The sequence below is a fragment of the Stegostoma tigrinum genome, chromosome 16 (assembly GCF_030684315.1).
Source record: "Stegostoma tigrinum isolate sSteTig4 chromosome 16, sSteTig4.hap1, whole genome shotgun sequence".
Lineage (NCBI taxonomy): Eukaryota > Metazoa > Chordata > Chondrichthyes > Orectolobiformes > Stegostomatidae > Stegostoma > Stegostoma tigrinum.
In genome coordinates this window covers 67,936,588-67,950,997 of record NC_081369.1, presented here as the reverse complement: position 1 = coordinate 67,950,997, position 14,410 = coordinate 67,936,588, and the positions used below count along the sequence as shown (strand labels likewise).

Sequence of the window (14,410 nt, the reverse complement as noted above, 5' to 3'; positions counted from 1 at the left end):
ACAAACCTTACTGAGTTCTTTGAGAAGGTGGCCAAACAGGTAGATGAGAGTAAACCGGTTGATGTGGTGTATATGGATTTCAGCAAGGCGTTCGATAAGGTTCCCCACAGTAGGCTATTGTACAAAATGTGGAGGAATGGAATTGTGGGAGATATAGCAGTTTGGATCGGAAATTGGCTTGCTGAAAGAAGACAGAGGGTGGTAGTTGATGGGAAATGTTCATCCTGGAGACCAGTTACTAGTGGTGTACCGCAAGGGTCGGTTTTGGGTCCACTGCTGTTTGTCATTTTTATAAATGACCTGGATGAGGGCGTAGAAGGATGGGTTAGTAAATTTTCGGACGACACTAAGGTCGGTGGAGTTGTGGAGAGTGATGAAGGATGCTGTAGATTGCAGAGAGACATAGATAAGCTGCAGAGCTGGGCTGAGAGGTGGCAAATGGAGTTTAATGCAGACAAGTGTGAGGTGATCCACTTTGGTAGGAGTAACCAGAAGTCAAAGTACAGGGCTAATGGTAAGATTCTTAGCAGTGTAGATGAGCAGAGAGAACTCGGTGTCCATGTACACAGGTCCTTGAAAGTTGCCACCCAGGTTGACAGGGCTGTTAAGAAGGCATACAGTGTTTTAGCTTTTATTAATAGAGGGATCATGTTCCGGAACCAAGAGGTTATGGTGAAGCTGTACAAAACTCTGGTGCGGCCGCACTTGGAGTATTGTGTACAGTTCTGGTCACCGCATTATAAGAAGGATGTGGAAGCTTTGAAAGGGTGCAGAGGAGATTTACTAGGATGTTGCCTGGTATGGAGGGAAGGTCTTATGAGGAAAGGCTGAGGGACTTGAGGCCGTTTTCATTAGAGATAAGAAGGTTGAGAGGTGACTTAATTGAAACATATAAAATAATCAGAGGGTTAGATAGGGTGGATAGGGAGAGCCTTTTTCCTAGGATGGTGACGGCGAGCACGAGGGGACATAGCTTTAAATTGAGGGGTGAAAGATATAGGACAGATGTCAGAGGTGGTTTCTTTACTCAGAGAGTAGCAAGAGAATGGAACGCTTTGTCTGCAACGGTAGTAGATTCGCCAACTTTAGGTACATTTAAGTCGTCATTGGATAAGCATATGGACGTACATGGAATAGTGTAGGTTAGATGGGCTTGAGATCGGTATGACAGGTCGACACAACATCGAGGGCCGAAGGGCCTGTACTGTGCTGTAATGTTCTATGTTCTATGTTCTCTGTTGTGACAAGCTTTCCTACCCCAATCAATGATTTGCGCAGGGATCCCAGCACCTGTAACCCTTCAGGTTAGGAACGTTGAGACGTTCGGATCTTTCTCATCCACTCATCCTGATTATGAGTGAAAACAAATTGACATCAATCCTCCAAAATAAACATTATTGCACTTCTGCCGTCACTTTTACTCTATCTGAGGCAATTGACACAAGGATTTGGGAGTTTCTGGCCATCACTTGGCCAATGTTTGCACGGATTGAGTAACTCGGATTTGTTTTCTGTCCTTGTACAATTGTCGCACGTCAGCGGAGTTGGATGAGGGGTCGGTGGCCAGACGCAACCCATCGCAGGATCCAATGAGCTCTGAGAGAGGAGCTCGCCGCCCCTTTCGAACTCGGTTTTTAGAGGCACCGCGATCGTTCCCTTTCAAATCCCTTCGAAAACAGTTCCCAGGACCTTCTCACTGTCTCCAAGCCGCAGGTACCGTGTCCTTTCCTGTGTTTGGAACAAAAGTTTCATCACAGCTCATTCCTAATATTCGGTTTCATTATTACAAAGGTTTTTACATCTGGAATGGTCCGTGCCGTTCCAGTTTGGCAAGTACAGACTTTAGAAACTCGATTCCCCTTACTCCAGAAATGTCACCAAACCAGATCAATCTCTTTACTCTTTTTTTTCTCTCCTTCCCTTCATTCTCCTTCAACTCTGCTCTTTCATGTGCCTCCTTATTATTTTCCAGCGAAATGGCCAGCGAAAACGTTCTGATCTTCGATTCCGTCTTCAAAGGCAACGGCTTCGCTTATTCAGGGAGATTAAAATCCCGGCGGACCAAGTGGAATGTCCGTGCTTCCGAAATGTCTAAGCGAACCTTCAATCCAATCAGGGCGATCGTGGACAACATGCGGATCGAGCCGAACCCGGACAAAGCCATGATCACCTTGTCTATCGGTAAAATCCGCTCGTTCCCCATTGAACCACGTTCAGGATAGACTTCAGTTTGGAATTTCCTGGATGCCTTTTAATACTTTTAGAACATAGAACATAAGATTGACAAGTCGCCAGGCCCGGATCAGATTTGTCCTCGGCTGCTTTGGGAAGCGAGAAATGCAATTGCTTCGCCACTTGCGAAGATCTTTGCATCCTCGCTCTCCACTGGAGTCGTACCTGAGGACTGGAGAGAGGCAAATATAATTCCTCTCTTCAAGAAAGGAAATAGGGAAATCCCCGGCAATTATAGACCGGTAAGTCTCACGTCTGTCGTCTGCAAGGTGTTAGAAAGGATTCTGAGGGATAAGATTTATGACCATCTGGAAGAGCATGGCTTGATCAAATACAGTCAACACGGCTTTGTGAGGGGTAGGTCATGCCTTACAAACCTTATCGAGTTTTTTGAGGATGTGACTAGAAAAGTTGATGAGGGTCGAGCTGTGGATGTGGTGTATATGGACTTCAGTAAGGCATTTGATAAGGTTCCCCATGGTAGGCTCATTCAGAAGGTCAGGAGGAATGGGATACAGGGGAACTTAGCTGCTTGGATACAGAATTGGCTGGCCAACAGAAGACAGCGAGTGGTAGTAGAAGGAAAATATTCTGCCTGGGAGTCAGTGGTGAGTGGAGTTCCACAGGGCTCTGTCCTTGGGCCTCTACTGTTTGTAATTTTTATTAATGACTTGGACGAGGGAATTGAAGGATGGGTCAGCAAGTTTGCAGACGACACAAAGGTCGGAGGTGTCGTTGACAGTGTAGAGGGCTGTTGTAGGCTGCAGCGGGACATTGACAGGATGCAGAGATGGGCTGAGAGGTGGCAGATGGAGTTCAACCTGGATAAATGCGAGGTGATGCATTTTGGAAGGTCAAATTTGAAAGCTGAGTACAGGATTAAGGATAGGATTCTTGGCAGCGTGGAGGAACAGAGGGATCTTGGTGTGCAGATACATAGATCCCTTAAAATGGCCACCCAAGTGGACAGGGTTGTTAAGAAAGCATATGGTGTTTTGGCTTTCATTAACAGGGGGATTGAGTTTAAGAGTCGTGAGATCTTGTTGCAGCTCTATAAAACTTTGGTTAGACCGCACTTGGAATACTGCGTCCAGTTCTGGGCGCCCTATTATAGGAAAGATGTGGATGCTTTGGAGAGGGTTCAGAAGAGGTTTACCAGGATGCTGCCTGGACTGGAGGGCTTATCTTATGAAGAGAGGTTGACTGAGCTCGGTCTCTTTTCATTGGAGAAAAGGAGGAGGAGAGGGGACCTAATTGAGGTATACAAGATAATGAGAGGCATAGATAGAGTTGATAGCCAGAGACTATTTCCCAGGGCAGAAATGGCTAGCACGAGGGGTCATAGTTTTAAGCTGGTTGGTGGAAAGTATAGAGGGGATGTCAGAGGCAGGTTCTTTACGCAGAGAGTTGTGAGAGCATGGAATGCGTTGCCAGCAGCAGTTGTGGAAGCAGGGTCATTGGGGTCATTTAAGAGACTGCTGGACATGCATATGGTCACAGAAATTTGAGGGTGCATAGATGAGGATCAATGGTCGGCACAACATTGTGGGCTGAAGGGCCTGTTCTGTGCTGTACTGTTCTATGTTCTATAGAACATAGAACAGTACAGCACAGAACAGGCCCTTCAGCCCACAATGTTGTGCTGACCATTGATCCTCATGTATGCACCCTCAAATTTCTGTGACCATATACATGTCCAGCAGTCTCTTAAATGACCCCAATGACCTTGCTTATTTGTTGATTATTTTGTCAAATTAAACGGGCGTGATTCGAGGTAAATTGGGAATGAACTCGATTCCACCTCGTGGAATAAAAGTGTCGTCGAAGGCAATGCGGAATTATAGATATTTCTAATCGAGATGTTCAGATGTGTTAAACACGCTTATGGGCTAGGTAGGATTTGAACCGAGAACTCCTGGTTCAGGTAGGGACAAACTCACTATTCCACCAGAGACGTCCTGACAGGGGCAGAATCAGATTCCAAATACTCATTCACCAGTTCAGAGTTCTGGGGAAGAGACACTCGACCAGAAACGTTCACTCTGATAATAACGCAGATGCTGCCAGAGCTGCTGAGCTTTTCCAGCACTTGATGTTTTCGTTACGCTTTCACCAGGTTGGGTTCAAATCAGAAGAGTCATGGAGTATTACAGCAACTCGTCAAATTCGCCCTAAACTGACCTAGCCCTTTTTGCCTGCATTTAGCCCTTATCCCTCTGAATCCTTGTTATTCATGCACCCAGCCATTTTAAAAACTGGTTATACTTGATGAGGTGGGTGGAGTACAGACCAGAGGCAATGTTAATCTCTCAAACCTATTGTCAATGTTTACACAGACTGCTTTCCTAGATTTCACAGTGAGTTCTTCTGAGAAAAGGGAACCCAACTGCCTGTGGGAGTGCTTAGTTGGAAGTGCACCCATTTGAGCAGAGGCTTGATCAGCTTGTTAGAGCATTTAAAAATCTGATATAAAAACAAGAAATGCCACAGGTCTGCCAGTGTCTGTAGAGAGAAAGCAGAGTTAACTGTTTGGGTCCAGCGACCTTTATTCTGAACCAGTTTTGGTTTTTCCTTTTTTGTTTTTTTTTAATCTGACTATTATTTTGCTAAAGGTGATCCCACAGTTTTCGGAAACCTTCCAACTGATGACAAGGTTTTACAAGCCATGAAAGATGCTGTGGATTCAGGCAGATTCAACGGCTATGCATCATCCATAGGTACTGATGATTTATCATTTCATAGTGCTAGGATTAGCCTGTAGACAAAATTCAAAAAAGTCAATTTAGAATTTTACAAAATGTATGGGAAACAACTTAAATGATTTGCTCAACCTCAAACACACTCCTAAAATCATTTCTCTGTCTCAAGCTGACCTGTCTTCCTGGCATAACCCTTATCTCCACTTCCATAAATACATGAGATGTGGATTTGATTGGGTACAACAGACAGTCGGTTTTGCCTTCCATCACCATATGTGGCTTGATTAAGCAAATCCTTATTGGGTAGTATTCTTATCTGCTAAAACTGCTTATCATTCCAGAGTCATCTTGGAATGCACAGATAACCCTCAGCTTACTTTCACAAAATTATCTCTTATCTCTTACTCCCTTATCCCCGCCATCGTCACCTTCAGCAATAATTGCAAGGAGCTGATAAATGTCTGTGTCATCGAGGTTGCAATAATTGGATCAGCTGATTCTATCACATTCATCCCTCCAACTAGCCCACTGAGATTACCTTTCTCTAAGGCTTCTCCTTGTCCTGGAACTGAACTCACATCCTTCTTTAGTTTCTCTCCTTCATCATGTCAGGCCTCCATGCTGATCCTGTTCATGAGGCCCACTTCCTGATCCCTCAGTTTTATTCCCACTAAACTGCAGATCATCCAATTTTCCTTCCTGGCCCTGTCAGTATCCAGTATTGTTATTGGTTTCCTTTATTCAGATATTGGTCTCTCCTTTAAATCGGCTGTTATCACTTCTCTCCTTAAAAAAATCTGTCCTTAACCTTAGCATCCTTCTAAATTACTGTCCCAAATCCAACCACCCTTTCTACTCCACAAAAATTAAAGTTTTGCTGCCTGCAAAATCCATGCCTTGTTATCCAGAACTCCATGTTTGAACTGCTCCAGTCAGGTTTCTAGCTTGACATCAATTGTCTCTCGAGTATTTCCTGCTGTCGTGCAGTCTGCCAGGTCCATGCACAACTGCAGCTTCCGCAAGCAGAATGTGCCAACACTCCAACTGGCATGCATGGACTTACTCACCAACTTCCTCCAAAAGCATAGCAGGAGTTTTTGTGAGTACACTGATCACACTCAACCTGACCTCAGCATGGTCTCTTTTGACCATTGCCAAATGATCAGATGCATATCTTATTGCCAATGCTGGAACAGCAAAACCCGTTAAATATTGGAAAGACTGAAGTTGTCCGTCCACTTTCTCAAACTTTCCATATTCTCTAGTAGATTCTTTCTGTCTTCATCACTAATGTCCTTCTGCCTACTTTTGTATTATTAATAAATTTTATGCATTACGCTCTGCCCCTCCTCCAATACATTTTCACAGATGGCACATAACTGAGACCCTGAGACTGATCCTTGTGGCACTCTATAGGTGCATCTTTCCAACCTAAAAAAATATTAATTCCAACTCTCTGCCTTTTGTGTGCTAGCCACTCCTCAATCTATTGCTAATAATACATTATGCCCCAAGACTGTGAGCTATCTTGTGCATAGGATCACTAAATAGCTTAAAAGAGCTATTCTTTATGTATTCTTTATGTAGCATCTTATCATACAATCCCTCCAGTGTGGAAACAGCCATTGAGTCCACACCAACCCTCCAAACAGCATCCCACCCAGACTCACCCCCTACCCTTAATACTAAGGGCAACTTAGCATGGCCAATCCACCTAGCCCGCACATGTTTGGATTGTGGGAAGAAACCCACGCAGACATGGGGAGAATGTGCAAACTCCACACGGACAATTACTTGAGGTTGAAATCAAACCCAGGTCCCTGGTGATGTGAGGCAGCAGTGCTAACCACTGAGCCACCGTGCTCAGATGCCTTCTAGAAACCCAAATACCCTACTATCAACACTGCTCGTTATATCTTCAACTGTAGAAAATTTGTCAAACATGTGGAAGCAAGGTCATTGGGGTCATTTAAGAGACTGCTGGACATGTATATGGTCACAGAAATTTGAGGGTGCATACATGAGGATCAATGGTCGGCACAACATTGTGGGCTGAAGGGCCTGTTCTGTGCTGTACTGTTCTATGTTTCTATGTTTCTATGTTTCTATTTCCCTTTCACAAAACCATGTTGACTCTTATAGCATTAAGTTTACTAAACATCCTTCTCTTTTTCCTTAGTAATGGGCTTTGGCATTTTCAGAACAATAGAAGTTATGGTAATTGGCCTATATTTCCTAATCTTTATGTCCCTCTGTTCTTGAGCAGGGTTGTTCATTAACAGTTTTCCAAACAGCTGGAACCCTCCTGGAATCCGGTCAGTTCTGGAATATTTTGACCAATGCATCCATTATTTCTGCAGCCACTTCCTTTAAAACCCCTGGGTCATTAAGTTCGGGTGACTTGCCTGCCTTCAGCCTCACTAGTTTGTCAAATATTTTGTCTGCCGTGATAGAGCCTGTTCCAAGAACTTTCCTCAATTCGTACCTTACTTACCTGTTATCTTTGGGATATTTGCAGTGTCTTCCTGTGTGAGGACTAATGCAAAATAGTAGTTAAAGTCATCTGCCATTTCCATTTTCCTTATTACAAATTACCCTGTTTCATCCTACAGGAATCCCACGCTCACTTTAGCTGCTGTTTTTCTTTTTATAATCCCTTGCTATTTTTTGTTTCTTGCCAATTTACTTTCATTATCAATTTTTACCCTCCTTTAAGCTATTTAGTCATCCACTGATGGTTCATAATTCTATGGCCTACCACTGGCTTTCTCCATTCTGTATACCTTAGCTTTTGATTGAAATTTTTATTTATTCGCTCATGAGATGTGCTGGACCATAGTTTGTTGCCCTTGAGAAAGTGGCTGTGAGCTGCCTTCTTGAACCACTGCAGTCCATGCAGTTTAGGTAGATGCTGCTAGGGAGGGAATACATTTCTTGACTATTTATGTGAACCACAAGTAGCTCATCCTTCTCATCAAGTCCTTCTTTTTGACTAGAATAAATTTTTGTTGAGCATTAGGAAATATTCGATTAAATGTCTGCCATTGCTCATCCATTCACTTTCCCCTTTGTCTATTATCCCAGCCCCTTTTAGGCAACCTCTGTAATTGGCCTTATTTTCAAATTCAGTGCAAAAAATATGTCAAATGCTTCCTCCAAGGGGTGCTCTACATGAAGGCGCACTGATTCATCAGCCAATTTGTAAAGTAGAGCAAGGAAGTACTGACTTGTTTAAAATGAAGATCTCAAGTTGTATCCTTGTTCATTTCTGCTCCTTTCTGCCCAGGCTATCAGAGCAGCAGAGATGCAGTGGCTAATTTTTACAGCTGTCCTGAATCACCTGTCGAGGCAAAGGTAAGAATGCAGTAACGATAGGTTCAATGGTGAAAAGGTTTAGGGAAGTGTCAGAAGTACAGGGAAACAAGAGCGAGGCAAGGAGTGAAAGAACGAAGGAGTTCTGGTGGAGGTTGGAGGGGAGTGGCTGTCTGGTGGTTAGGAGATTTCAAAGAACTAAGGAAGGAGGTGAAAGGTAGTATCTAATACTGCCCTTGAGGTAAATAACATAACCCTATCCCATTACCCTCTCTCTACGGTTCCTTGACTCTCCTATCCCCTACCATTTGACTATCCCCGACCACCTGGCTACCCACCTGAATTACTCTACCCAGCTTACCGAATTATCACTCTACACTCTCACCCACCAAATGCAACCCTAACCTTCATGTCCAGCTGCTGCAGTGCAGTCATACTCACTTGCCACCTTCTCTTTTTATTCATTTACCTTACACATTTAACATCTTTCCATGTATTTACCAAGTGGTCTGGACGTTTAAGATGTTTACTTACCAGAAAATGGCAGTTAGTACCATTAAATGGGGGGGGGGGGGGGGGGGGGGGGGGGGGTGGTGGTAGGTCTTCTACAAAGATTCTGTGCACTGGTCCCTCTCAAGATTCCTGAATTTGGTGAATTCTACGGGGTTCTCCCCCAACAGACAGGTCTGAAAAATCAGTAGTAAGTAATTGTGTAACATCTTGTCTGAATGGGATCAGAAATAGGAATTCTGAGCCTGTAGATTTGAGCCTTTATTATGGGTAATCCGTGCCATGTACCTTTGATTCACTATTTATGCAGATATGATATGTTTAAGTAGTTTGATTTGCACCAACTGCCTTTTCCTTCTTAGGACGTGATTTTGACAAGTGGCTGCAGTCAAGCTATTGAATTGGCCATCTCTGTTCTGGCAAATCCAGGCCAAAACATCCTGATTCCCAGGCCTGGCTTCTCTCTCTATAAAACACTGGCAGCGTCCCTAGGCATTGAAATCAAACACTACAACTTACTGGTATGTAACAATAATGTGAGTAAGCAATGTGTTGTTGGATGGATAGTTCTGGATGTATTATCAGAAGCTGAACTCAGACCAAATAGGCCACCAAAGATGTGAACAGTCTGATTAAGCCTCAGATAGTTATGAGGAAGGCAGAAAGAGTCACACAAGGGTAAAAGTAAAAAATCTGAAAATGTGGATAATTCAAAAAGCAAAAAGTGCTAAGTATTGGTTAACAGCCAGAAAACACAGTTGCAATAAATGTGTCATGCTCACACTGGTAGATTAATACTAATAAGGATCCATAAGGACTTGAGACCCCAGCTGTCTGTGATATTTTTTGATGATTTGGAAGTGGAGGCCAAACATAATATTTTCAAACTTGAGGATGATACAAAACTAAGAGGGAAAGTATGCTGTAAGGAAGATGTAAAGCGACTTCAAGAGAATGTGAGTATTTAATGAGTGCAGGTGGAAGATAATGTGGAAAAATTTAAGTGTATCCATTTTGTTAGGAGAAATAAATGTGCAGCGTATTTCTTAAACAGGAGGAGGTTGGACAGTGTAGATATAAAAAGGAACCTAGGAGTTTGTGTCGCTAAGTCAATGAAAGCTAACAAACAGGTACAGCAAGTTATTAAGAGAGCTAATGGAATATTAGCCCTTATTGCAAGAGGATTTGAGTACAGGAATAGTGACAACTTGCTTCAATTTTATTGAAACATTGAAACATAGAAAACAAGTGCATTGGTACGCAATTCAATCCTTCAAGCCTGCACCACCATTCAATGTGATCATGGCTGATCATGTAGTCTCAGTGTCCCATTCCAGCTGTGTCTCTGTACCCCTTGATTCCTTTAGCCACAAGAGCCACGCCCAGCTTCCTCTTGAATATATTTAATGAACTGGTGGCAAGTTTTCTTGTGGGAGAGAATTCCACAAGTTCAAAACCCCTAGTGAAGAAATTCTTCCTCACCTCAGTCCTGAATGGCTTACCCCTTATTCTTAAACTGTGACCCCTAGTTCTGGACTTCCCCAACATTAGGAAATTGGTCCCACATGTAGCCTGCCCAGTACGATCAGGATTTTATATGGTTCCATTAGATCCTCCTTCATTCTTCTAAATTCTAGCCAATACAAGCCCAGTCGATCCAATCTTTCCTCATGTCAGTCCTCCCATCCCAAATACCTGTCTGGTGAACCTTCGCTGGACTCCCTCAATAGCAAGAATGTCCTTCCTCAGACTAGGAGACCAAAACTGCACACAGTAGTCAAGCTGTGACCTCACCAAGGCCATGTATAATGGCAACAAGGCATCCTTACTCCGATACGCAAATTCTCTCACTATTAAGGCCAGAATGCCATTTCCTCACCACCTGCTGCACCTGAATGCCAACCTTCAGTGACTGTTTCACCCTGACACCGAGGACTCATTGCACCTCACCTTTTCCTAAACCACCACCATTCAGATAATAATCTGCCTTCCTGTATTTACCCCCAAAGTGGATAACCTCATTTTTGTCCCCATTATGTTGCATTTGGCTAGTATTTGCCCACTCAATCAGTCTACACAAATCAGCCTGTATCTTCTCAGCATCCTCCTGACAGCACACATAGGAGCTTGGTTAGTCTGTACCTGGAGCACTGTGTGAAGTTTTGGTCTCTTTACCTCAAGAAAAATATTATTACAAAAGACTGAATGCAACAAATGTTCACCAGATTTGTACCTGTGATGGCAGGACTATCTTATAAAGACAGATTGGGGTAACTGGCCTGTAATGTGTAGAGTTTTGAAGATTAAGAGGCGATCTCATTAAAACCGACAGAATACTTAAGCCAGTAAACAGAGTGTATACAGATAAGACACTTCCCTTGATTGGGGATTCTAAAACCATGGAACATAGTTTAAAAAGAAGTGAGATGCCCCTTAGATCCAAAATGAAGAGAAATGATTTACTCAGAGGGCTACAAATCTATGTAACTCTCTACCAAAGAGCTCAGACATTGTGTATTTTTAATACAGCGATTGATAGATTTTGGATTAACAGTGGTGTACAAGGTTACAGGCATGGGTAAAAGGTATTGCAATCTTTAGTCAGCCATGATTGTATTGAATGCCAGGGCAGGCCTAACGGGCTGAATGGCCTGCTTCTGTTCCTACATTCTTATGTTTTACCAGAACGAGTAACCGTGCCAGATTTCCTTTCCTAAAAAATATTAGTTAACTGCATGGATTTCTTTCCAGCAATCATGATCACCATTACTTCCATTAGTATTTTTATTCCAGATTAATTTATTCATTGAATATAAATTATCCCAGCTGCCACTGGAGGATTTGAACTTTTTTCTCTGGAGCATTGGTGCAGTGATTAGTTCCTCAAGATTATTGGTCCAATAAGAAAATCACTATTATGTTCACATACTCCCTTCCTTCCCTTCAGTTGCTAGTCAGCCTCAATCTTCCATTGTCCTTTTACTATTAATAGGTGTATTAAATAATTAAGTGCCTGGTTAGGTTAACCAAGTAGTATATGCCTCTATTATCATGATCTACTGACATCCATAAACATATTGTAGATGATTGAAGCAGCACCATGGCTTCAACAACTCCTGGCCGCGGAGTGATGACACTTTTCCCTTTTATACAACCTCCTGACCCTAGCTATCGCTTGTCCCTTGCATGTCACAGTAGCCATGATGTGGAAGTGCTGGTGTTGGACTGGGGTGGACAAAGTCAGAAATCAGATGTCACCAGGTTATAGTCCTTCTGGGGAAGGGTCACCAGACATGAAACGTTAACTCTGTTTTATCCTTCACAGATGCTTCCAGGCCTGCTGAGCTTTTCCAGTAACTTTGTTCTTGTTGTAGTCCAACAGGTTTGTTTGAAATCACAAGCTTTTGGAGCATTGCTCCTTTGTCCACTTCACCTGACAAAGGGGCATCCTCTGAAAGCTTGTAATTTCAAATAAACCTGTTGGACTATAACCTGGTGTCGTCTGACTTCTGACCTTGACACAGTAGCGCTAAGGCACTTACTGCCCGATCATCATGGCTTGAGTCCCCTTTTATTCTAGTGCCCTCTCCTCCAACTTGTTCCATCTCTCATACCTTCTATCTTTTAAGACAGATGTCAGAGGCAGGTTCTTTACTCAGAGAGTGGTAAGGGCATGGAACGCCCTGCCTGCCAATGTAGTTAACTCAGCCACATTAGGGGCATTTAAACAGTCCTTGGATAAGCATATGGATGATGATGGGATAGTGTAATGGGAGGAGATTAAATTAGTTCACAGGTCAGCGCAACATCGAGGGCCAAAGGGCCTGTTCTGCGCTGTATTGTTCTATGTTCAATGCTCACCAAGCTGGCTTGTTTTTGTTTGGTGAACAAGTCAACAACCTAATCCACAACCCGAGCTACAAATCTTTACCAAAACTTTAAATGACTTGGATATTGGAATACAGAGAAAGTTTTGAAAATGTAACTGCAACTGGGCATTGATAGGCTGGCAGAATTGGGAGACAAATGACAAATGGAATTTAATGCACAGAAGTGTGAGATGCTGCATTTTATCCAAAGGGATAATGGTAAGGTAATAAAAGGTAGGAAGGTAAAATTGTCAGGATCCTAACAGCCCATAGAACTGATGTCTCAACAGAGAGAGATGACTAAAGGTGTTTAATCTGAGGGTATGTACACCTCATGTAATAGGAGGGATTGAGAAGGAGGTGTTTCGTTGTAACCTTAGCCATCCAATAGGCCAATTAGAAATAGTCCAATTCTTTGGTGGGGTGGTGGTGAGCTACCATCTCGAAAAACTGCACTCCTTGGAGTTTTGGTACACCTACAGTGTTGTTAGACAGTGTTGTTAGAGAGGGAATGCCGGGATTTTGATCTGGCAATACTGTCGGCTGGTATGTAAATGGAGGAAAACTTGCAGGTGATCAGGTGAGTGGAACATTAATTGAAATAACAATAGTAGAAGCACAGTTAGGGCTAGAAACATTATTTATAACTTAATTATTAAAATAATTAATAGCTAATTACTTAAATTCTATAAAGACGGCTAAGTAAATTTTGCCTTCCAATCACAGATTATGGGCAAATGGTGTATAATGTTGGAAAGTGTAAAGTTGTTCTTTTTGGAAGGTTAAACAAAAAAACAGAATATTATTTAATGGTAGGACGTTGGATAGTATTGTAGAACAGAGAGACCAGAGGTTCGGGTACATGATTCTTTGAAATTTGCATCACAGGTGGACAGGTTGGTTAAGAAGGCATTTAACATGCTTGCCATTATTGTTCAGACCTTTGAGTGTCTATGACTAGCAAAGAGGAAAAAGAAAGCATATACAGGGTCTAGGCGACTGAAAACAGACGCAGCTTTGGAAGAATATCAGGAAAGTAGGACCAATCTATAATGAGGGATTAAGAGGGCTAAAAGGGGTCATGAAATATCTTTAGCAAACAGGGTTAAGGAAAATCTGAAAGTCTTTTAAACAAACATAAGGAGCAAGAGGGCACCTGGAGAAAGGGTTGGCCCATTCCAGGACAAAGGAGGGAAGTTAAGTGAGGAGTCAGAGAAAGTGAGTTAGATTCTTAATGAGGACTTTGCATCGGTATTCACTGAGGAGAGGGACGTGACAGCTGTTGATGTTAGGGATAGATGTTTGATTACTCTAGGTCAAGTCAGCATGGGGAGGGGGAAGTGTTGGGTATTCTAAAAGGCACTAGGATGGACACGTCCCTAGGCCTGAATGGGATCTATCCCAGGCTTCTGAGAGAAGTGAGAGAGAAAGTAACTAAGGCCTTAACAGATATCTTTGCAGCATCCTTGAGCATGGGTGAGGTCCCAGAGGACTGGAGAACTGCTAATGTTGTCCCCTTATTTTAAAAGGTTCACAAGGATAATCCAGGTAATTATAGACCGGTGAGTCTGACATCAGTGGAAGCTGCTGGAGAGGATACTGAGGGATAGGATCTATTTACATTTGGAAGAAAATGGGTTTCTTAGTGAAAGGTAGCATGGTTTTATGCAGGGAAGGTCATGTCTTACCAACTTGATAGAAAACTTTGAGGAAGTGACAAAGTTGATAGATGAGGGAAGGGCTGTAGATGTCATATATATGGACTTCAGTAAGGTGTTTGATAAGGTT

At 42.8% G+C, this 14,410-nt stretch overlaps 1 protein-coding gene across 1 annotated transcript in view; it reads left to right on the top strand.

The window, feature by feature from the left end:
* The first annotated feature begins 1,602 nt into the window (after nucleotides 1-1,602).
* Nucleotides 1,603-14,410, top strand: part of tat (tyrosine aminotransferase) — a 52,303-nt gene continuing 39,495 nt past the window's right edge. Inside the window, exons 1-5 of the mRNA XM_059651829.1 lie at nucleotides 1,603-1,713; nucleotides 1,973-2,181; nucleotides 4,845-4,949; nucleotides 8,218-8,285; nucleotides 9,116-9,274. Of these exons, the coding sequence (XP_059507812.1) occupies nucleotides 1,977-2,181; nucleotides 4,845-4,949; nucleotides 8,218-8,285; nucleotides 9,116-9,274 (537 nt within the window). The 5' untranslated portion in view covers nucleotides 1,603-1,713; nucleotides 1,973-1,976. The remainder of the gene's footprint in view (nucleotides 1,714-1,972; nucleotides 2,182-4,844; nucleotides 4,950-8,217; nucleotides 8,286-9,115; nucleotides 9,275-14,410) is intronic.